The 23,893-nt window shown below is 44.1% G+C and overlaps 1 protein-coding gene across 1 annotated transcript; it reads right to left on the bottom strand.

Moving 5' to 3' along the window:
* Positions 1-4,604: 4,604 nt before the first annotated feature.
* On the bottom strand, positions 4,605-19,528 carry LOC125465483 (protein FAM163B). Its single transcript, XM_048559072.2, has 3 exons — positions 19,408-19,528; positions 18,341-18,456; positions 4,605-9,117 (listed from the first exon to the last, which is right to left on the bottom strand). The coding sequence occupies exons 2-3, from the start codon at positions 18,431-18,433 to the stop codon at positions 8,761-8,763; spliced, it is 450 nt and encodes a 149-aa protein (XP_048415029.2). The 5' UTR covers positions 18,434-18,456; positions 19,408-19,528; the 3' UTR covers positions 4,605-8,760.
* Between the last annotated feature and the right edge of the window lie 4,365 nt (positions 19,529-23,893).

The following is a 23,893-nucleotide window of genomic DNA, read 5'->3' as shown; positions in this document are numbered from 1 at the left end:
TTCATTTTAAACAAAATGCATATTATTTCAAATATATCTGTAATATTTGTTACCGTTTACTTATGTCCAGAACAAACAGAATCACAAACAAGTTGTCTGTCATGGGCTTGGAGCATTTAGGATTAGTTTAAGGCCTGGAATTTCAATACCAGGGCAAGTGGTTAGCATCATTAACAAAAGGGGTGCTAGCTGCAGTCAGGTCAGCCAACCCAGGAAAGAAATTAGAGATGATGTTAGGGGCTATTTGGAAAGCTCACCTTGTTGCTGTGGCATTTGGTTTCATTCCTATTAAAAACAGGCCATCAATAGCTGACCTCCTACACACTCACAATGACCTGTCTCTAGCCCCGATACCAGGCTCTGCCCTACATCTCCCATGATCCTTTTATAAAAGGCTATTCCGAGAAACACTCTCCCTACGCCGAACTATGCTTCTCATGACTGCCGTTGTCTTTTATGTGAATTTATGCCATTTCCAAACCCATTGAACCATTATGCAATGTTTAAAACCAACTAGCCTTATAGTGACAGTATAATAAGTAATAACTTTTAAAATATAACAAAAAAACAGGACCATGCAATTCAGCCATTTGAGCCTGCTCCTTCATTTGATATGATCATGGCTGAAGTCATCTCAGCGTCAACTCCACTTTTCTGCCTGTTGTCCATTACCCTTGAACCTACTACTAACTAAAAAAAAAAAATCTCCTGTTTAAATTTTCTTGATAACTCAGCATCCAATGCATTCTGGGGGAGTGAATTCCACAGATTCACAACCTTTTAAGAAAGGTAATTTCTCATCTCGGTTTTAAATCTGCTAAACCTTATCCTAAAATTATGACCTCTCATTCTAGTGTACCCGCAAGACCTGATTCTTTCTACATCTACTTTGTCAATCTCCTTTAGTATTTTATATCCCTCAATTCAATCTCATTCTTCTAAACTCCAGAAAGTATCAGCCTAAATTGGTCAACCTGTCTTCATAAGACAAGCCGCTCATTTCTAGAATCACAGGAGTGAAGCTTCTCTTAATTGTCTTCAATACAACAGTTGCCTTTCTATTCCTTCAACCAGGTTGGAGAATCTCACACACATCCATGTTTAAACTTAAATAACAAGGTGTGGAGCTGGATGAACACTGCAGGCCAGGCAGCACCAAAGGACCAGGAAAGCTGACGTTTCTGCACCCTTCTTCAGAAATGGGGAAGGGGAAGGCAGCTCCGAAAAAAAAAGAGAGGGGGAGATGATGGTAGAAGGTGGATAGAGGAGCAGGGAGGTGGAGAGAAGATGGACAGGTCTAGGAGCTAGGGATGAAACTAGTAAAGGTGAGTGTAGGTGGGGAGTTTGGATGGGGGTTGGTCAGTGAGGTGGGAGGAGCAGATAGGTGGGCGAAAAGACAGACGGGTCAGAAAGGCGGGGATGAGAGGGGCTGGTCTAGGGATGAGGCTGGGGGGGTGGGGAAATTTTGAAGCTTGTAAAGTCCACGGGCTGCAGGGTTCCCAAGTGGAATAGAAGGTACTGTTCCTCCAGCCTTCGAGTGGCATCGTTGTGGCACTGGAGGAGGCCCAGGACGGCCATTTCGCCTAAGGAGTGGGAGTGGGAGTTGAAGTGATTCGCGACCAGAAGGTGTTGTCATTTGTCATGATCCAAGTGTAGTTGTTGCACAAAGTGGTCTCCAAGACTCCCTTAGTTTCCCTGATGTAGGGGAGGCCACATCAGGAGAGCAGATCCAATACAATACACCGCACTAGCAGATGTGCAGTGAACATCTGTTTGATGTGGAAAGTCTTCTTGGGGCCTGGGATGGGGTTGAGGGAAGCGGTGTAGGGGTGGGTGTAGCACTTCCTGCGGTTGCAGGGAGAAGTGCCATGGATGGTGGGGCTGGAGGGGAGTGTGGAGCAGACGATATCCTCGTTCTTCAACAACTGCAATTTCCCCTCCACAGTGGTCGAAAACGCGCTCAACCACATCTCTCGCGTTTCCTGCAACTCAGCCCTCACACCCCTTCCCTGCAATAACAACAAAGACAGAATTCCCCTTGTCCTCACATATCACCCCATCAACGTCCAGATTCAATATATCATCTTCTGCCACCTGCAATCTGACCCCATTACCGAGGATATATTTCCCTCCCCACCCTTATCTGCCTTCCGGAGGGACCAAGTTCTCCATGACTCCCTCATCAGCTCCACACTCCCCACTAGCTGCATCACCCCCTGCACCTTTCCCTGCAATCACAAGAAGTGCTACACCTGCCTCTACACCACCCCCCTCACCCCCATTCCAGCCTCCAAGAAAACCTTCCACATTAAACAGATGTTCACCTGCATATCCGCTAATGTGGTCTGTTGTGTCCACTGTTCCCAGTGTGGCCTCCTCTACCTCAGGGAGACCAAGCAGAGGCTCAGAGACCACTTTGTAAAGCACCTACTCTAGGTTCATGACAAACGACAACACTTCCCAGTCACGAACCACTTCAACTCCCCCTCCCACTCCTTGGACGACATGTCCAACCTGGGCCTCCTGCATTGCCACAATGAAGGCTGGAGGAACAACACCTCATATTCCACCTGGGAACCCTGCAGCCCAATGGTCTCAATGTGGACTTTACAAGCTTCAAAATCTCCACAGCCCCAACCTCATCCCAAAACCAGCCCCTCTCGTCCCAGCCTCCTTGACCAGCCAGTCTTTTCTCCCACCTATCTGATCCTCCCACCTCACTGACCAACTCACACTCCCTCCCTCCTAGCCTCATCCCCACCTCTTTGACCCGTCTGTCTTCCCTCCCACCTACCAGCCCCTCCCTCCTCACTGACCAACCCCCATCTAAACTCCCTACCTCCACTCCCCTGTACTGGCTTCATCCCTGCCTCTTTGACCTGTCTGTCCTCTCTCTACTACTCTGCTCCTCTCTCCACCTTCTATCATCACCTTCCCCTTTCTCTATTTATTTCAGAGCCCCCTTCCCCTCCCCCATTTCTGAAGAAGGGTGCAGACCCGAAACGTCAGCCTTCCTGCTCCTCTGATGCTGCCTGGCCTGCTGTGTTCATCCAGCTCCACACTTTGTTATCTCAGACTCCAGCATCAGCAGTTCGTGCTATCTCCTACTATCTGGTGAATTTTGGTCCATTCACCTAACCTATCCATATCTATTTGTAAATTTATGTTTTCATTGCAAGTTACTTTCCCATGTAGTTTAGTGTTGTCTGCAAACTTAGCTGTGGCAATTGCTATCTCCATATCCAACACATGAATACAGATTGTAAATATAAATCATTTGTTTCTCATTTATGTTTAAAAACTATCTTTTTACTATAGTGCATTAAAGATGACTATCATTCAGAGCCTATAAAGCACTAATAAGGGAAATCGCAATTGAAAGTAGAGAGCCAGAGATGTCAATCAATAAAAGTTTTCCTCTTGTACTCAATTGTTTCAACAGAGCAGTGAATTTCTGAGCGCTCAGCCAAGAATACGTGAAGAGTTTGGCTATAATTGTCATAGCTAAGTTTCTGAAGTTATCCAGAAAATAAAATTATCCTAAATAAAAACCAGAAAAACTGCAGTTGTTATAAATCAGGAACAAAAGAAAAGTTGCTGGAAAGCTCAAAAGGTCGGCCAGAATCCGTGAAGGAGAAAACAGAGTTAACGTTTCTAGTCCAATGACGCTTCCTCAGAACGGATGGTGGCTGGGAAAACGTCAGTTTATATGCAGAAAATAGTGAGGTGGGTGGGGCAGGGAGTAAATGATAAGATAGAGCCCAAAGAGAGAGAGAGACAGTTGGACACACAAAGGAGTTGCTAACGATCAGGCTGGGAGGGTGAATAGTTGTGAATGGGGACTGTTAGTGACTAACAGGGGATGTGTAATGTGGTAACAAGGTCTGGTGTGTGGGGACATGGGAGAGTTTAGGCCCTAAAATTATTGAACTCAGCATTGAGTCGGGAGGGCTGTAGGGTGTAGGCTGTAAATGGAAAATGAGGTGTTGTTCCTCCAGCTTGCTTTGGCTTCACTGGAACACTGCAGCAAACCAGAGACAATGCTGACAATGCGGTCTCCTCTACATTGAGGAAACAAAGCATAGACTAGGCGACCACTTGGCAGAACATCTACATTCTGCTTGCAAAAAAGGGGCCTGAACTACCTGTTGCCTGTCACTTCAATGCAGTGCCCTGTTCCCTGGCCAACATTTCTGTCTCTGGCTTGCTGCAGTGTTCCAGTGAAGCCCAACACAAGCTGGAGGAACAACACCTCATTTTCCACTTGGGGACCGTACAGCCCTCCAGGCTCAATACTGAGTTCAATAATTTTAGATCCTAAACTCTCCCCTGTCCCAACCCCCCACCCCACACACCAGGCCTTGTTACCACATAGTCTGCCATTACATAACCCCTGTTGTTAGTCAATAACAATTCCCATTCACAACCATTCACCCTCCCAGCCTGATTGTTAGCAACTCCTTTGTCTTTCCAACTCTCTTTCTCTCTCTTTGGGCTCTATCCTACCGTTTACTCCCTACCCCACCCTCCTCCCTATTTTCTGCAAATAAACTGATGTTTTCCCAGCCACCATCAGTTCTGAGGAAGGGTCGCTGGACCCGAAACATTAACCCTGTTTTCTCCTTCACATGCTGCCAGATGTGCTGAGTCTTTCCAATAAAAATAGTATGTTATTAGGTAGGAAGGATCCAAATAAACACTGACATATTGGAGTTAGCTGCAAACATATTCGATGTAAGCTGATGGGTTTGTGTTGATTTTAAACATGACATCAAGACACACAACCCCACCTCCACCACAACCAATGACTGCTGGGGCAATCCTGCCAAAAATCATCTACAGCTCAACATTGGTAAAATGAAGGGCATTCTTTTCAGCCCATGATGGTACTTGTGTGACTTTAATCTTTCTTCTTTGTTTTCTTGACCTTTGCTAAGAATGAATGTGATGATATGCAACACATTGCAAAATTAGCTTCTAGTCCATTTTGATTGAACCAAAGAATGGTTACAGAACAGGCAACTGTTTGGGCAATCATGTCCCTGCCAGATCTCTGCGAAGGGCAACAACTAGTTCCACTCCTGCCTCTTCTTCTCACAGTAGCTCCACAATATGAGGTTGTTGACTCGCTCGCTGAGCTGATTAGTTTTCATTCAGACATTTCGTCACCATGGCAGGTGACATTATCAGTGAAGCCTCCGAATTAAGCAATGTTGTTCTATTATGCTTAGAACTTATACTATCTGGTCCGTAACAATGGTTACATTGTCCCAGTTGTCAAAGTAGCCCAGGCCAAACATAGACATGCACAGGAATTCCTAGAGGCATGGTTTTCAACCCATAATGCAATCAACAAACACATAGAATTTAGAAATACAAACCCATACATATCAAAACTGGAAACGACACTACTCACCATAATGGACCGGACAGTATAAATTCCAAGTGGAGTAGAACAACATCACTTCATCAGAAGCCTCACTGATGATGTCACCTAGCATGGTGACAAAACATCTGAACAAAAACCAGCCAGCTCAGAAAGCAAGTCAACAACCTCACCCACAACCCCAGCTGCAGATCTTTGCGAAAACTTTAAGCTCCTCAATCTTTTCTCATCAGATACTTATACAGTTTTCTTTTGAAAGCATGATTGCATCCATCTTCTCCTCACTCAAGCAGTATCATGTTGTTACATTAAAAAAAATCTCATGTCACTGTGGTTTCATTTGCTAATCACTTTGATCAATGTCCTCTGCTGCTTGATCCTTTGACCAATGGAAAATGTGTTTCCTCTATTTCCTCTCCCTTAACATTTCAAGTATCTCTATCGAATCTTCTGTACTCTACTGATGTTCATCATCCCTGGGTCTATACTCTTTAATCTTTTCTACACCCTCTCTAATACCTTTATATCCTTCCTCGAGAGTGGTGCCCAAAACTTGACACAATGGGTGAGTTTTTCCATTCCATCATGTGGCCAATCAGGGGAGATTGTGTAAATTGTCTGATAATAAACAGAAGAGATATTCCTCAATTTTACTCTGAAGGTGTAAACAGTGACTTCAGAATCTAACTATTGAACAATGACTACTTAATTGCATGCAGTTGCTTATCACTACTAGCCCAAGTTGCCTAATTTATATGCTATTTCTAATTCTCCTCTCCTTCCTTGAGAAAATAAATGGCACTAATTGTGGACTTGTAAATAACTGCAAGTGCCTGGTGGCTGCAGTTCAAAAAGGTCAAAGGAAGGAAAAGAGAGCTCGAAATAAGAAAGCTTGAATTGAAGAGTGAGATTTTCCTGTTGATTGCTTGTGTGCGGGGTGTGCATCTTTAGGAGTCAGACATGTGCCACCGCATCCTACAGTGAAGGCCACCAGACTAAGTTCCAGTTATGCACTTCGGTGCCAGTAGGCTTCTTCGCCCAGAGTTCCCGGGACAGGGATGTCCCAGTATTACTGAAGCTGCTGGCCTCTGTGAACAGCAGCACCATGTGGAAGGTGCAGGTGGTTGTTGCTGAAGTCTTGGAGTAGAGGAAAGGAAGTGTTTTTGAAAGACTTTTGAGAGGAAAAGAAGGTTGGAAATGAAGCATTCTTTCAGTAATGTACAGACCAGCACTTTTGAGGTTCTGGGTGATGAAGGCTTAAGGGGTATTGCCCAAGGAGAGGAAACCCTTAATTAGATCTGTGAACATAGGGGTCAGGAGAAGAAGTTGGATAGCCAGCAGGTTTTTGGAAGAAAGATAATAGAGCAGGAGGTGGGTTTCATGAACTAGATGAACTCATAAAGGCATGGGGAAGATATGAGAAAAGCGACAGAAAATCTTTAATGAAACTTCATCCTGGTTAATGGGACGGGGTGAGGTATGGCAGTGATAGCTGATTAGACAGTCTCAATCTTCGTGACCAAGATATTTGTAAGTTCCTTGAACTTGTTCAGAGGAGTTTAGAGAGTCAAACAGTTTCAAATTCAAAGGAATTCTGAATATCACACAGAGAAAAATTCAGAATTAAAGAAGTGAAAATACATTTAGATTTGAACAAGTTAGTGAACAATTTTTATTTTGAGCAGTTATTTTGCCACAATGAGAAAGGAATAATTGGAAATCTAGCTGTGCGTGGACTCTTGGGCAAGAGTAACTGTGTGATGGAATTCTTCACTAAGATGGAGAGTGACATAGTTGATTCTCAGTTGAGGGTGCTGAATCTAAATAAAGGAAACTATGATGGTGTGAGGCACAGGTGTCTATGATAAATTATGGAACATTACTCAAAGGAATGATGGTGGATACGCAAGAGCAAATATTTAAAGAGTGTTTGGGCAAACTACAACAACTATCCATTCCATTCTGGCAGAAAAATAAATCAAGAATGGTGGCCTATCAATGGCTAATGAGGAAAATTGTCACACCCACTATTTAAAAAAGATGGCAGAGAGAAAACTGGGAATTATAAACTGGTCAGTCTGACATTGGTAATGTGAAAACACTGGAGTCTGTTATAAAATATTTAATAGCAGACCACTTGGAAAACAGTGACAGATTAGATAAAGCCAATGTGGATTTACGAAAGGGAAATCATGTATGCCAAATCTAGATAGATGTTTTTGAGAATGAAACTAGTAGAGTTGATAATAGGGGTCCAGTGGACATGGTTTACTGGGACTTTCAGAATATTTTCAATGAGATCCAGGCAGTGTATTGATAGTATTGGAATGTTGGGGCTTGTAAATGTGGTAAGGATGTTTCTGATAACTGGAATCCAGAACCAAGGGTCACAGTTTAAGTATACAGAATAGCCCATTCAGGACTGAGATGAAGAAACATGTCTTCACCCAGCAAGTGGTGAGGCTGTGGAATTCTCTGCCACAAAAGGCAGTTGAAGCAAAATATTGAATGTTTTCAAGAAGGAGGTCGATATAGTTCTTAGGGCTAAAGGGATCAAAGGTATGGGGAGAAAATAGCAATGGGTTCTAAGTTGGATAATCAGCCCTGATCAAAATGAATATTGGAACAGGCTTGAAGGGCCAAATGGCCTGCTCCTGCACCTATAACCTCTATTTCTTTGTTTCTGCCTGTTTCTCAGTTTCCTCCAGGAAATCTCTAAATTGCAAAACATTTCCCAAAAAAGAAAACAAAATTATTCCTGTGAATCCAAATCTGATGAAGGTGACAGCTACTGATGTGTAATTTACTTCTAGGTCACTAATTTCTTAGTTTATTCACTTGACTTGAACAATAAGAACCAATCCAAGGCAAGTATCTGAAAACCAAACCATTAACAATGTTGCTAGTCAGTTACCCCCGACCCAGCACCCATCAGCAAACAGACCTTAACTCCTGTCACATCATTAGATCATGCATAGAAAACATTCATTCACATTAGCCACCGCCATACTCAATAAAAAATAGCATTTTACAATTGATCAGGCCACTTCAAAGCTTCCACTTAATAAGAACATGAGAAATAGGAGTGGAACAAACATAAAAAGATCATATCAAACAGATCTCATCCATTCAAAGATTGAATTAAGACATAAAATGATTCTTCTGTCAATTTCACTCTGTTCCTTCTTAAGTTCAGAGTACTGCTTATCCAGTGACCCAGTACATTCTGTTTCTATTGTTTGGATTGAGAGCATTTTAAAGCTGCTTTGGGAATTGCATTCAATGATTTTGTCCATTTCCCCATGGCACACGGAAAGTAGTGACCTCTTTATATTGACAATACTGTTGTATAAACTCTTGAATAACAAACATCTTCACACATCAGTGCTAATACTTCGACTTCTGCTAAAAGCCTCTCTTGTGAGTTTTGCTCTGCTCATGGGCAGCTCCTCAGGACTTGTCAACATTTCTAATTCTTCCTCACTCACAGTATTATAACTCACACTCTCACCCCCATTCTGAATGTCTTCAAGCTGGTGGACCTGGAAGCGGGGCTTGCAATGGAAGCAGAGAGCTCTGGGGTGAGAGTAATCCTGGGGGTAGGCTATAGAACTGAAGTTAAGGCCATTTCCAGCACTGTAGCTGTAGTATGCAGTTGGCAGGCGAGAGTGCACTGCAAAATCTGGTTCCTCCTCATCTCCATCCCATTCCTCCCTCTTGCAGCAATAATACTGTAAAAAAAGACTTAAGGTTATACAAGATACAACATCTTTCACCACCTAAGGATCTCCCAGTTCACTTCATAGTACAGTGCCTGAAACGATTTAGGAAACACAGATGCTGATTTATATCCAGCAAGTTCCACAAGGTACACTCCACCATACACTGTGCAGTTGAAAATTTGCAGAAGACAAATAGGAAAAGAGTGTCTGGCCCAGTGAACCTGTTAGTTCAGTCACAGCACTACTCAGCATTGTGGCCATTAGTAAATTACCGCATCTCAGTTGCATCTACCTAACACCATGCGTTTTTCCACAAGGCAGAGGGCAAGCAATATAGGAGGGACACATGCTAGTCTCCACTCAAAATGTATAATTTACAAACAGCATTAACAAAATTATGTGAACAAATGAAATTAAGCACTCCCTACCTCACCACAGTCTCTCTTGACCCCTGCCACTTCACTTCATATTGTCAGGCTGCTTATCTGACATTCGGACTACATTCTAACCCACCACAGATTGCACTCCACAACCACCAACTATCCCAAACCTGAAAATTGTTTTGGGCTAAAGCAGACTGCTCACTATATTTGTGTCATCTTTGATTATTGCATCTGCAGGTAATTAGGAAAGCTAATAAAATTTTTATCAACTATCGTGGGAGAAAATTAAATATAAGTGTAGGGAGGTTGCACTTCAGTTATACGGGGCACTAATGAGAACACATCTGGAGTGCTGTGTACAGTATGGATCACCTTATTTAAGGAAGGATGTAAATGCATTGGAAGTAGTTTAGAGAAGGTTTACCGAGTTGAATCCCTGAAATGGGTGGGTCGACTTCTGAGGTAAGGTTAGACAGGCTGGTCTTGTATCCGCTGAACGTAGAACATAGAACATAGAAAAGTACAGCACAGCACAGGCCCTTCGGCCCACGATGTTGTGCCGTGGATTAATCCTAATCTAAAAATAAAATAACCTAACCTACATTCCCCTCAATTCACTGCTGTCCATGTGCATGTCCAGCAGTCGCTTAAATGTTACTAATGACTCCACTTCCACGACTACCACTGGAAAACTATTCCATGCGCTCACAACTCTCTGGGTGAAGAACCTCCCGCTGACGTCTCCTCTATACCTTCCTCCTAACACCTTAAAACTATGACCCCTCGTGGCAGTCAATCCTGCCCTGGGGAAAAGTCTCTGGCTATCAAAGTTGAGAAGAATAAAAGATGACTTGATTGAAATATATAAAAGCTTGAGCATCTTTACAGGATACATGTGAAAAGGATGTTTCTTCTTGTGGGAGAACTTGGAGCAAGAGGCCACGGTGTAAAATAATTAGTCTAAATTATTCCCGTCAGAGGTTTGAGTGTCTTTGGAACTCTTTTCCTCTCAAGGCAGTGGAAACAAAGTCCATGGATATTTTTAAGACAGAGGTAGGCAGGAATATGGTTTTGATTTTACAATCAGATCAGCTTTGATCTTACTAAATGATGGAGCAGGTTTGAGGAGCTGAATAGCATACCCTTGGCCCTGATTCATATGTTCATAACATTTGACCCAGAGCCTATATAGCAATAGATATCAGGAATTTCTTTAAAATGTTTTAGACGTCTGCAGTTGTTTTTGAGAATGTTTGATAAAGATTTTGAGAGCTTGTAAAGGAGCTAATTGTAATTGGTCAATAAAAAAAATCACTGGTTCATGTGGCCTGATGACCTGGAAGCAGTTCAAACATGAAGAAATGAAGCCAAAAAGTCTTCTGCTCAGCTACGAAGGAGAGCTTTAAGCAGAGAAGTTGGAGGGTGAAGGTTTCCATGTACAACAGCAGACACAAGGATGCATTGGGGGACAGAAGCAATTTCTCAGGAAGCTGGTTTTTCTACTTGGGCTGAAAAAGAAACAAAAGCTCTTGAAGATACAGCGTGAGACAGCTAAAAAGTTTTAAAACCTATTTTCCAGAAGTAGCCAGTCTATGAACCAGGGTGTTATTGGCTAGAGATAATGGGAACTGCAGATGCTGGAGAATCCAAGATAACAAAGTGTGAAGCTGGATGAACACAGCAGGCCCAGCAGCATCTCAGGAGCACAAAAGCTGATGTTTCGGGCCTAGACCCTTCATCAGAGAGGGGGATGGGGTGAGGGTTCTGGAATAAATAGGGAGAGAGGGGGAGGCGGACCGAAGATGGAGAGTAAAGAAGATAGGTGGAGAGAGTGTAGGTGGGGAGGTAGGGAGGGGATAGGTCAGTCCAGGGAAGACGGACAGGTCAAGGAGGTGGGATGAGGTTAGTAGGTAGGAGATGGAGGTGCGGCTTGGGGTGGGAGGAGGGGATGGGTGAGAGGAAGAACAGGTTAGGGAGGCAGAGACAGGCTGGAATGGTTTTGGGATGCAGTGGGTGGAGGGGAAGAGCTGGGCTGGTTGTGTGGTGCAGTGGGGGGAGGGGACGAACTGGGCTGGTTTTAGGATGCAGCGGGGGGAAGGGATGAGCTGGGCTGGTTGTGCGGTGCAGTGGGGGGAGGGGACGAACTGGGCTGGTTTTGGGATGTGGTGGGGGAAGGGGAGATTTTGAAGCTGGTGAAGTCCACATTGATACCATTGGGCTGCAGGGTTCCCAAGCGGAATATGAGTTGCTGTTCCTGCAACCTTCGGGTGGCATCACTGTGGCACTGCAGGAGGCCCATGATGTACATGTCATCTAAAGAATGGGAGGGGGAGTGGAAATGGTTTGCGACTGGGAGGTGCAGTTGTTTATTGTGAACCGAGCGGAGGTGTTCTGCAAAGCGGTCCTCAAGCCTCCGCTTGGTTTCCCCAATGTAGAGGAAGCCACATCTGGTACAATGGATACAGTATACCACATTGACAGATATGCAGGTGAACATCTGCTTAATGTGGAAAGTCATCTTGGGGCCTGGGATGGGGGTGAGGAAGGAGGTGTGGGGGCAAGTGTAGCATTTCCTGCGGTTGCAGGGGAAGGTGGTGGGATTGGAGGGCAGTGTGGAGTGAACAAGGGAGTCACGGAGAGAGTGGTCTCTCCAGAAAGCAGACAGGGGTGGGGATGGAAAAATGTCTTGGGTGGGGGGGGTTGGATCGTAGATGGCGGAAGTGTCGGAGGATGATGCGTTGTATCCGGAGGTTGGTGGGGTGGTGTGTGAGGACAAGGGTGATCCTCTTTGGGCGGTTGTGTTGGGGGCGGGGTGTGACAGATGTGTTGCGGGAAATGCAGGAGACGCGGTCAAGGGCGTACTCGACCACTGTGGGGGGAAAGTTGCGGTCCTTGAAGAACGTGGACATCTGGGATGTGCGGGAGTGGAATGCCTCATCCTGGGAGCAGATGCGGCGGGGGCAGAGGAATTGGGAATAGGGGATAGAATTTTTGCAGGACGGTGGTGGGAGGAGGTGTATTCTAGGTAGCTGTGGGAGTCGGTGGGCTTGAAATGGACATCAGTTACAAGCTGGTTGCCTGAGATGGAGACTGAGAGGTCCAGGAAGGTGAGGGATGTGCTGGAGATGGCCCAGGTGAACTTGAGGTTGGGTGGAAGGTGTTGGTGAACTGTTCGAGCTCCTCTGGGGAGCAAGAGGCGGCGCCGATACAGTCATCAATGTAACGGAGGAAGAGGTGGGGTTTGGGGCCTGTGTAGGTGCGGAAGAGGGACTGTTCCACGTAATCTGCAAAGAGGCAGGCATAGCTTGGGCCCATGCGGGTGCCCATGGCCACCCACTTTATCTGTAGGAAGTGGGAGGAATCAAAAGAGAAGTTGTTGAGGGTGAGGACGAGTTTGGCTCGGCAGATGAGGGTGTTGGTGGAGGGGGACTGGTTGGGCCTGCGGGACAGGAAAAAGCGGAGGGCCTTGAGGCCATCTGCATGCGGAATACCGGTGGCAGGGCGGATGAGGGTGTTGGTGGAGGGGGCTAGTTGACTGACATGAAACTTGAAGCTATGCTGTCAGGCTTGTTATGACCTAAGGAAGTGGGTGTGCAGAAGTGTTTTCTGATAAGAATTGTACCCATGAAACTCAAAGGTGAAAGCTGTTGGTAGATAAGACACCTGACCTACCTTGTATGAAATAAGGAACAGCAAATCGTGAATGGTGGGGGACAATTAAACAACTCACTGGGGGAGGAGGCTCCACAAATATCCCCATCCTCAATGATGGAAGAGCCCAGCACATCAGTGCAAAAGATAAGGCTGAAGCATTCGCAGCAATCGTCAGTCAGAAGTGCTGAGTGGACGACCCATCTCGGCTCCTTCTTGTGGGCCTCAGCTTCACAGATACCAGTCTTCAGCCAATTTGATTCACTCCACGTGATATCAAGAAACGGTTGGAGACACTGGATACTGCAAAGGCTACGGGCCCTGATAACATTCTGGCAATAGGACTGAAGACTTGTGCTCCAGAACTTGTGCTCCTCTAGCCAAGCTGTTCCAATACAGTTATAACACTGGTATCTACCTGACAATGTGGAAAATTGCCCAGATATATCCTGTACATAAAAAGCACGAATAATCCAACCCAGCCACTTACTGCCCCACCAATCTCCTCTCAACCATCAGTAAATCGATGGAAGTTGTCAGTAACAGCGCTATCAAGCAGCGCCTGCTCAGTGACGCCCACTTTGGGTTCCGCAAGGGCCACTCAGCTCCTGACCCCATTGTAGCCTTGGTTCAAATATGGTCAAAAGAGCTGAATTCCAGAGGGTGAGGTGAGAGTGACAGCCCTTGATATCAAGGCTGCATTCAATTGAGTGTAGCATCAAGGAGCCCTGGCAAAGCTGGAATCAATGTGTATTGGGGCAAACGCTCCACTGGTTGGAGTCATACGTGACACATAGGAAGATGGCCATGGTTGTGGGAGGTCAATCATCTCAGCTCCAGGACATCTCTGCAGCAGTTGCTCAAGATATTGTCCTAGGTCCAACCATCTTCAGCTGCTTTATCAATGACATTCCCTCCATCAAAAGGTTAGAAGTGGGATGTTCGCCACTGATTGCATAATGTTCAGCACCATTCATGACTTCTCAGGTACGGAAGCCGTCCATGTTCACATGCAACAAGATCTGGACAATATCCAGGCTTGGGATGACAACTGACAAGTGACATTCGCACTACACTAATGCCAGGCTACGACCATCAACAATAAGTGACAATCTAACCACCGCCCCTTGAAATTCAATGGTATTACCATCACTGAATCCTCCACCATCAACATCCTCATGGTTACCATTGACCAGAAACTCAACTGGACTCACCACACGCACTCAACACAGTGGCTACGAGAGTAGGTCAGAAGCTGGGCATACTGTAGTCAGTAACTCATCTCCTGACTCCTCAAAGCCTGTCCACCATCTACAAGGCACAAGTCAGGAGTGTGATGGTTTATTCCCCACTTGTTGGATGAGTGCAGCCCCAGCAACACTTAAGAAGCTTGACACCATCCAAGACAAAGCAGCCTGCTTGATTGGCACAACATCCACTGCCTCCAGCATCAATGCTCAGCAGCAGCAGTGTGTACTATCTACAAGATGCACTGCAGAAATTCACCAAAGATCCTCAGACAGCACCTTCCAAACCCATGGCCACTTCCATCTGGAAGGACAAGGGCAGCAGATACATGGGAGCACCACCCCCTGCAAGTTCCTCTCCAAGCCACTCACCATCCTGACTTGGAAATATATTGCTGTTCCTTCACTGTTGCTGGATGAAAAATCCTGGAATTCTGTCCCTAACCTACAGCAGGAGAACTGCAACGGTTCAAGAAGGCAGCTCTCCACCACCTTTTCAAGGGCAACTAGGGATGGGCAAGAAATGCTGGCCAGCCAGCGACACCCACATCCCACAAATAAACAGAAAAAATTGGAGGAACTGTGTGGTTATGTAGTATTACATTTGTGTGGAAAGTGACGTAGGTGCTTTTGGGTAAGTGAGGTGTGTTTTGTTTATTATTCACTGAAAATGAAAGTTATTTATTTATTTGAAATATCACCTGCCTTTTAATTCCTATTTCATTTACACTGGTTCCGATTTCATGGCTAAGTAAATTTGCACAAGTGGTGTCTTGTTGGTAATTTCTTCATTTGTAATTTACTCATGATATAAAAATGGTGGGATGGTGAATAGTGAGGAGCCTTGGATTACAGGAAGATATAGATGGGCTGGTCAGTGGCAAATAGAATTCAATCCCGATAATGCACTTTAGCAGGACAGACAAGGCAAGGGAATACATGATGAACAGTAGGACTCTGGGCAGCACCGAGGATCAGAGGGACTTTGGGGAACATGTATACCGGCCCCTTAAGATACCAGAATAAAGTGGTTAACAGCTGGCATACGTGACTAATAAAGGCACAGCGTTTAAGAGCAGAAGGTTATGTTAAAATTTATATAAAATATAGACTACTGTGTGCAGTTTTGGGATCCACATTGTAGACAGGATGTGATTGCAGTGGAGAGACTGCAGAGGAGATTTACCAAGATATTGTCTGGGCTGGAGAGTTCCTTTTATGAAAAGCGACCCTACTGCTTTAGCCACACATTTACCTAATTTTCTTATCTCTATGCCAATTTGCACATAGCTGGGGAAATAACCCAGAGATTGGTAACAGCACAAGATTGTTTCTCCTTGTGGGAGACTCCATGACCAGAGGGTATAATCTCAGAGTAAGGAATCACCCAATTAGGTCAGAGATAAGCTGGCTATTTTTCTGTCAGAATGTAGTGAATTCATGCTAATCTTTACCACAGAGGGCCATCAACAGATTTTTAATCAGTAAGGGAATCACAGGTTGTGGGGAAAAGTCAGAAAAATGGATTTGAGGATTATTAGATTAGCTATGATCTCATCGAATGGCAGCACAGAGTTGATGGGCCAAATGCCTACTTCAGCTCCAGCTCTCATCCCCTTGTTTCTAAATCCCTCCATATAGCAGTAATCTCCAGTCATACAACTTTTTGAAGAGGTGACAAAGATAATTGATGAGGGAAGAGCTGTGATGTAATTTATATGGATTTTAGTAAGGCATTTAATAAAGTCCCATGTGGATACAAAAAACTAACATCACGTGGGATTTGGACTGGGCCGGCTAGATGGTCGCAAAACTGGTTTGGTCATAGAAGACAGAGGGTCTTGGTGGAAGGATGTTAATGGAGATGGGTAACTGTGGTGTTCCACAGGGATCAGTCATAGGCCCTTTGTTGTCTGTATTATATATAAATGACCTGGAGGAAAATGTGGGTGGTCTGATTAGTAAGTTTGCAGGTGACATGAAAATTGGTGGAGTTGCTGATAGTGCTAACGATTGTGAAAGGACGCAACAGGATATAGATAGATTGGCGACTTGGGCACAGAAATGGCAGGTGGAGTTTAATCCAGACAAATGCGAGGTGATACATTTTGGAGGATCAAATTTAGGTGTGAATTACACTGTAAATGATAGAACCCTTAGGAACATTAACATACAGACAGATTTGGGTGTACAGGTCCACAGTTCCCTGAAAATGGCAACACGGGTCACCAAGGTGATTAAGAAGGCATTTGGTACGCTTGCTTTCATCGCCCGGAGCATGGAGTGTGAGAGTTGGGAAACCCCGTTGCAGCTATATAAAACCCTTGTTAGGCCGCATCTGGAGTATTGTATGCAGTTTTTTCCACTACATTACCAGAAGGATGTATCAGCTTTAGAGAGAGTGCAGAAAAGGTTCACCGGGATGTTGCCTGGTCTCGAGGGCATCAACTATGACGAAAGGTTAAAAAGACTCTGATTGTTTTCGCTGGAAAGACGGCGGCTGAGAGGAGAGCTGATATAGGTCTACAGAATTATGAGAGTCATTAGATGGGGTGGATAGTCAGTGGCCTTTCCCCAGGGTTGAAGTTTCAATTACAAGGAGGCACAGGTTCAAGGTGAGAGGGCAAACGTTTAAGGGAGATGTGCGAGGGAGGTTTTTAATGCAGAGGGTGGTAGGAGCTTGGAATGTGCTGACAGAAGAGATGGTGGAAGCAGGCACATTGGCGTCATTTAAGAGGCATCTGGATAGTTACATGAATAGGGAGGGAATAGAGGGGTATGCACTGAACGGGAGCAGAAGGTTTGTTGTTTTAGTTTAGCCAGGGCATGATGATCAGCACAGGCTTGGAGGGCCGAAGGGCCTGTTCCTGTGCTGTGCTTCTCTTTTGTTCCTGGTTCTAATCCTCCAACATCTCTGCACCACTTGGTTTAAGTGGCTCAACCTTCAGCTGTGTGGGCTCTAAGCCACACAATTCTACCTCTAAATTCCTTTTACCACTTTTTCCTTAAATCCTACCTTTCTTCCCAGGATTTTGTCAACATACCCATAACCTTTGCGTCACATTGTGGTATTTTGTTGGATACGGTTCTTATGAAGAACTTTGGGCCATTTTCCTGTGCTAAATTTGTGTGGTTTCACTGTTCGTGGAGTACTAGGGATAGTAGAATGTCATCACAGCTGACTGACAAGTAGCCATTCAGCCCATTTCTACTTTCCAGCTTTTGACCAGTTGTGTAGCACATTACTGCAATTCCAGTATTTTGCAAAAGACTTCTGAAATGCAGTTTTGGTTCCTGCTTGTTCCAGTTTTCAGGCAGTGATCTCTAGGCCCCCTTCACCTTCTTGGATAAAGGATTTCCCCTCCAGTCCCATGTAAAGCTGCTACCCTGACTTTAAATCTGTGTCCACTATTTGTGGTCCATCCAACCAAGAGAGATAGGGCATACCTCTCTGACTAGACCCTCCAACATTTACACACTTAAATGAAATCTGCCCTTCCAAATAAAACATGCCTAGCCTTTCCAATCTTTCCGCAGAATTAAAATTTGCTAACCAGACCTTTCCAATAGTGAAGTGCTGCTCAAAGCTGCACACACACCTCAAGCTGTGGCCACGTAGGAGCGTGTACAGTTCCAGCATCTCCTCCCCTCTCTTACAAATGATGCTTCCACACACATCACTCCCAGACATGCCTCAGCTTAGCTTATCCTGCTCTCAGAGACAGCATACTCCCACATACATGCCTGGGTTAAAACCAAGCCCTAAATATTTCTAAGTTTTATGTATTTAATGCCACAAAATAAATAAAGCCATAAAACAAGAAGACATGTTGTTTACCCCAAGCTGATACCTTGTGCCTGTTTCTTCAAGAGTGACAAATGACTGTAAAATTTTCGTTTATTTTTTAAGATGGCTATACTTTGGTCCTGCCATGTTATTCTCACACTAACCTGCAGGCGGCAATAACACAACACAATGATTATACAGAGCAGGATAACTGTAGCCAATATTCCACCTGTAATCACGACAGTCCCAGCTGTCATTCGACCAGCTCTCCATTAACAACCTGTAAAACAGAAGGCAGGAATTTCAAGGAGAGAAGTCAGACAGAGGCGCCTTTTTAACAAAAAGAAACTCAGAGAATATTAAACTTCAAAGCTGAGAGAGGAAAGCTTAAAAATGTACTCTGAGCGAGGAAACAATCGCAGTCATTCCTGGCACTGGTCACTCTAGGTTATTCCTAACCAAGAAGTCATTTTGCTGATTGATGCAAACATTCAGATTTGAATCTAGGCATGGGATCCCTGGGAGAATTAATTAATATTTTTAAGTTTAATAAAGTATACTTCTGTTTCATTTTTTTCTCAACATGATAGTTTGCATCTTCCCCATATGCCCAAACTCGCTTTACTGGCTTTCTCTGTGGAGGCTGGTGATCAGACAATACAGGGACCAGTATCATCATTGATACAGGGATACAGTGCAGTCAGATAACAGGAGGAGAGGCTGTTAATTACTAAGAAATCAGCCCACCTTTCTGCAGCGTAAATCTCATAGAACAGGAGGTTGTTTCTTGCATCATTACTAGCTCATTTGAGTCTTGATTTAAAACATAGTATCTACCCGTTCGTAAATATTTTTCTTCACCTACTTCTTTTCAAATGTTTAACCAATTCCTCTTTAATCACCTTCCATGAAGCTTTCTATCCTCTAATCTGGATTTTTGTGGAATGCCTAGTGCCTTTCCCTATTTATATGTGAGATTTCCCAGTCTCTTCTGTTCATACTTGCTACATTTCTGCAGCTTTTCGGTTTGTGTTCTTGATCATTTCTGCCTGGGTTTGGTTTGTGTGGCAGTATATTCTAAAACCTGGTGAAGTGACAATGAGTTCTAACGACCAGTCTCCACGACCCAAAATCAGCACCTTAATTATACCATTAGGTTTTCCCTCAGAAACAGACAATAAACATAATTTTAACAAGGTCATACTGTAAACAGAAACACACAGCAAATTACCTGCCACTTGCCGGGTAATAACCAGGGCAGATTTCCTCACACAGGTTCACATCACCAAATGTTCACAAATATTCTCGTATCTCAATAAGAGGCTGGAAACAGAAGCTGCACATTTGGACTCACTGCCGCTACCTGCTGGTGTTACTGATACCCTGCACCGTATTGTCATAGCAGTTTCACCCAATCACCATGCTCCCTTGTTTCCATGGCAACGAAAGGTTGCTCTGCATCCAGTTACTATGACGACAATGATGCAACAATTTTCTCACAAATCAAAGACTCTAAATCCATCTGATCCCAAACAACGTGATTCATTGTACTTGTGATTCCACCCACTGTCAAACAGCCTCCTGACACTTTGAGGCTTATTTTAATCCTACTTTGCATAATCCAGGTTGCTTTAACATGGCCATTGTGCTTTATGCACTTCGACTCCACTGTGTCCCTAATGATCATAACCTACTAGAGAGAGCCACGTCCCAGGGTTCTTCAACCCCAAGGATCCACTCGCTCCCCCCTCCCCGCCACCCACCGCGGTGCCATTCCCCATCCCCAGGAGCAATTCCCTACCCTCAAGGGGGCAATTCCCTACAGTCACAGTACCCATTCCTCACTCCCATAAGATTTGACATAACCTGCGTGAGAGAATAAAACAAGACTTTTAAAGCTTTTCTGCAGTCATATCATTCTGTGGAGAAGTGTGTGACAATCAGGTTGTGTTAACACTATTGTTCACACTCCTTCTGCCAGTGATGCATAGTGTGCCGTTGTGTGCATGGTAACTTTCTCCATGACAACCAAGTTTAAAAACAGGTCACAACTCACTCAGAATCATCATTAAATCTCAAAATATAGTTTTAAATGTTGTCCCTGTACAACAGCCAGTTTTAATACCTCAGTATTAGAATTCAGGGAAACTCTTTTGGCTTTATACACTGAGGTTATTCAAAAACATTTTTTAACTCTTATTCCACAAAATCCAAATAGCCCACCCTAGTAACAAACCAGTGTCCATTGTGTTGCACCCCAGTGTCATGTAGTGACAGACCTGAGCATCCAGGCAGGAGAGGAATTTATTGCATCTCTATTGGAGCTTCTTATCAGAAACCCGGCAGATTCACTGAATTCACATGGACGCTAGCCCAACAACATTTTATAATACAACATCATCATGCACCATCCTAGTAAGGAGGTATTTTAATGACTAACCTCTCCCTCTGATCAACATGATCCCAATTTTCCAAAAGCTCAGTTCAAAGTAAATAAATGTTTGTCCAGATTGTGGTAATCCATTTAAAGACTGGCCATTTGCTTGTAAGCGATTTTAACAAATGGACTTCTGACTCTGCTCTGTCTTGGTAGCCTCCATTATAGAACATAGAACATTACAGCACAGTTACAGGCCCTTCGGCCTTCGATGTTGTGCCGACCTGTCATATAGAGAACCAACCTGGAATCCACTTCCAATAGGTGCGGCATTTGAGACAAAGATGCATGCCCTTAATGCAGCAGTAGCTGCTGTATTCCAGTAATTAAAATTTTTAAAGGTTCCAAACCTAATTTGACAGGAACTGAGGGATGCTAAAAGAAGAGGGAGTAGGGAAGGGGGTGGGTGGGTGAGTGGCTCAGGTGACAAGTGGATGAAGCAGTGTGGAGGTAGGTGTCTGCGGGCAGGGGACATTTGTTGTAAATGCTTGTTAATGAATGATCTCTTCTGGTTCCTATTTCTTCTGCCTTAAAGATACATTTCTATGAATCATGGTTGATTTTTTAAACTTTTTGTAACCAAAAACATCAATCTCCATTGAAAGAGAAACTGTTTAACCTTCAATAAAGATTTGTTTGATTCAATTCTATCTTAAATGTTTAGTTTCTCCAATAGCACTTTGACATCACCTGGGGGCAAACAGCTAAGCTCCTGGGTTGTAATTGGAGGGATTTCCTTTGGCTTCTTGTCTTATTGTCCACACAGTGATAGAAATCATGTTCACTGAAGGCATTCTTTGCAAAACCATGATTAAGTCTCTTTAAACACAACACTTAGAAGGTTTGCACCTTCTCAAAAAATATTCTGTTTTTACATTCTTATGAGCTGAATGAATAACTTCACACTTCCCTACATTACAATCTATCTACCACCTCCCTGCCCACTCACTTAACCTGTGAATATCTCTTTGCAGGCTTTCTGTTTCTTTCTTACAGCTCACCTTTCCACTGAGCTTTGTATCCAGTATGCATGGATATGTTACTGTCGGCATCCCCATCTAACTAATTAAGGGCCCATCATTGACTCTTGTGGCATTCCATATTCAGGACATGCCAACTTGAAAATGTTCCATTTAAGCCTACTGTATGCTTCATGTCCATTAACCAATCCTGTACTCACTGGGGTTTAGAAGAATGAGAGATGATCTCATTGAAACATAGAGGATTCTTCAGGGGCTTGATATGGTAAATGCTAAAAGGATGTTTCTCCACATGGGACAATCTCTTAATAAAGGGAATAGTCTTAAAGTAAATGAGTGCCAATTTAAGACTGAGATAAGAATGAATTTCTTTTCTGAGGGTGGTGAGTGTTTGGATCTCCTTGTCACAAAGTGCAATGAGGGTAGAATTTTTGTTTATATTTAAGGCTGAGATAGATTTTTGATCAGTCGGAGAATCAAGGGATCTGGGGTAAAGACAGGGAAGTAGATATGAGGAGTATCAGATCAGCAATGATCCTATTGGATGGTAGGACAGGCTGGAGCAGCCAAATGGCCTACTCCTATTCCTGTTTCTTATGATCCAAGGAACGGCTCGTGGTCAGTCCTGTGGCTTCATGGTAATCAGCCTAGGGACAAGTGTTAATGTGCTCAGGGAGATGTACTATCATCAGTCAAAGCACTTCTCGACAGTTCCCGTCTGGTTAGGTCCTTTCAGGAGATGGGCCACAGTTATTTAGTTGGGTCCATCTGGAGGGCGGGGAGGGGGGGGCAGTGGTTTGAAGGAGACTTGGGAACCTGTTCATGAGGATTAGGAAGGGGGGGAGGGAAGGGAAATGACAATTGTTAAGGGAGTTGTAACAATAAGGGAGAGTTACAGTACAGCATGGATTGGAATGGGGTAATGCAAGAGGGGAGTTTGCCTAAGGCCAGGAGCATCTGACTCTGATGGAGGGCACAGTGCATACAGCTGCTTTAGATTCCTCTTATGCCGGAGATGGAGGGAGCGAGGTGCAAGGTGAAGATTCATGGAGATGGATTCTATGTTGACCTGGGAACATCTGAGGATTATGAGGTTCAAATACATTGCTATCAGAAAGGGGAGCTGGATGTTCAGTGCCTCTCAATATCACAGCACTGACAGCCGAGGAATTGTTAAGAAGGCAATGAAATGTAAATACAACAAAGGAGCCATTAAATCATAGAAACTAGGAGCAGGAGTAGTCCATTCAGCCCTTTGAGCTTACTCCATCATTAAATATGATCATGGCTAATAATCCAACTCAGTCCCCTGCTCCTGTTCACATCCCATACCTTTTTGATCTCTTTAGCCCCAAGAACTATACTTAACTCCTTCTTGAAAATATTCAGTATTTTGACCTTAACTGCCTCCTATGCTGGAGAATTCCATACAATCACCACTTTCTGGGTGAAGAAATTTCTCCCCAGCTCCACGTATCCATAGACTGAATTCAAAGCCCAAAGTCAACCAAGCAAAACTCAAATTTCAGAAGCTGACCCAGTTTTCCATGTTGTTAACCTCACACACCATGCCAATGGAGTAATATGATCAAAAGTTTCTACAACCTTTTATTGACATAGCAGCCACTGCCCCCACACATTCTGAGAGTGACACTTTATGGTACAGCTTACAAGAGACCATCTTTCATCAGTCTGATAACATATCACCAGATCTATGGATTGGCAGAGCCATTAAATAAGCTGAGCTTGGCTTCCCAAGGTCTTCCACCTGGTCCATCTGAACCGTCCAGCAGTGACAGTATTTCCAGTCTACACGGACCTCTGTATAGCCACAATGCAGAGGATTGAAACCACACTCATTTGGAGGAACAGAGTGCACTTGACCCAATCAATTCAGTCAATAATCTCAAACACCTGTAGTTAGGCTGATTCAAAGGATGATGAAATATTTCAGTTTAAGGATGATATCAAGTCTGTGTAACACCAGGGACACATGGGCATTGAACACAGAAACTGGCTAACGCACAGAATGAGAGATAATGGGAACTGCAGATTCTGGAGAATCCGAGATAACAAAGTGTGAAGCTGGATGAACACAGCAGGCCAAGCAGCATCTTCGGGGCACAAAAACTTGGCCTGCTGTGTTCATCCAGCTCCACACTTTGTTATCTATAACACATAGAATGATCAGGGATGAATCAGAATAATCAGTGACTTGTGAATTCCTGTGAAGCAGGAAATGGATCAACCCTAGCAGCAGTTGGAGCTTTTATATTCACACCATGTTTCATCCACTTCTT

This window comes from Stegostoma tigrinum, chromosome 29, assembly GCF_030684315.1.
Source record: "Stegostoma tigrinum isolate sSteTig4 chromosome 29, sSteTig4.hap1, whole genome shotgun sequence".
Lineage (NCBI taxonomy): Eukaryota > Metazoa > Chordata > Chondrichthyes > Orectolobiformes > Stegostomatidae > Stegostoma > Stegostoma tigrinum.
Note: the sequence above shows the minus strand (reverse complement) of the source record. Positions and strands in the feature narration are given on the sequence as shown.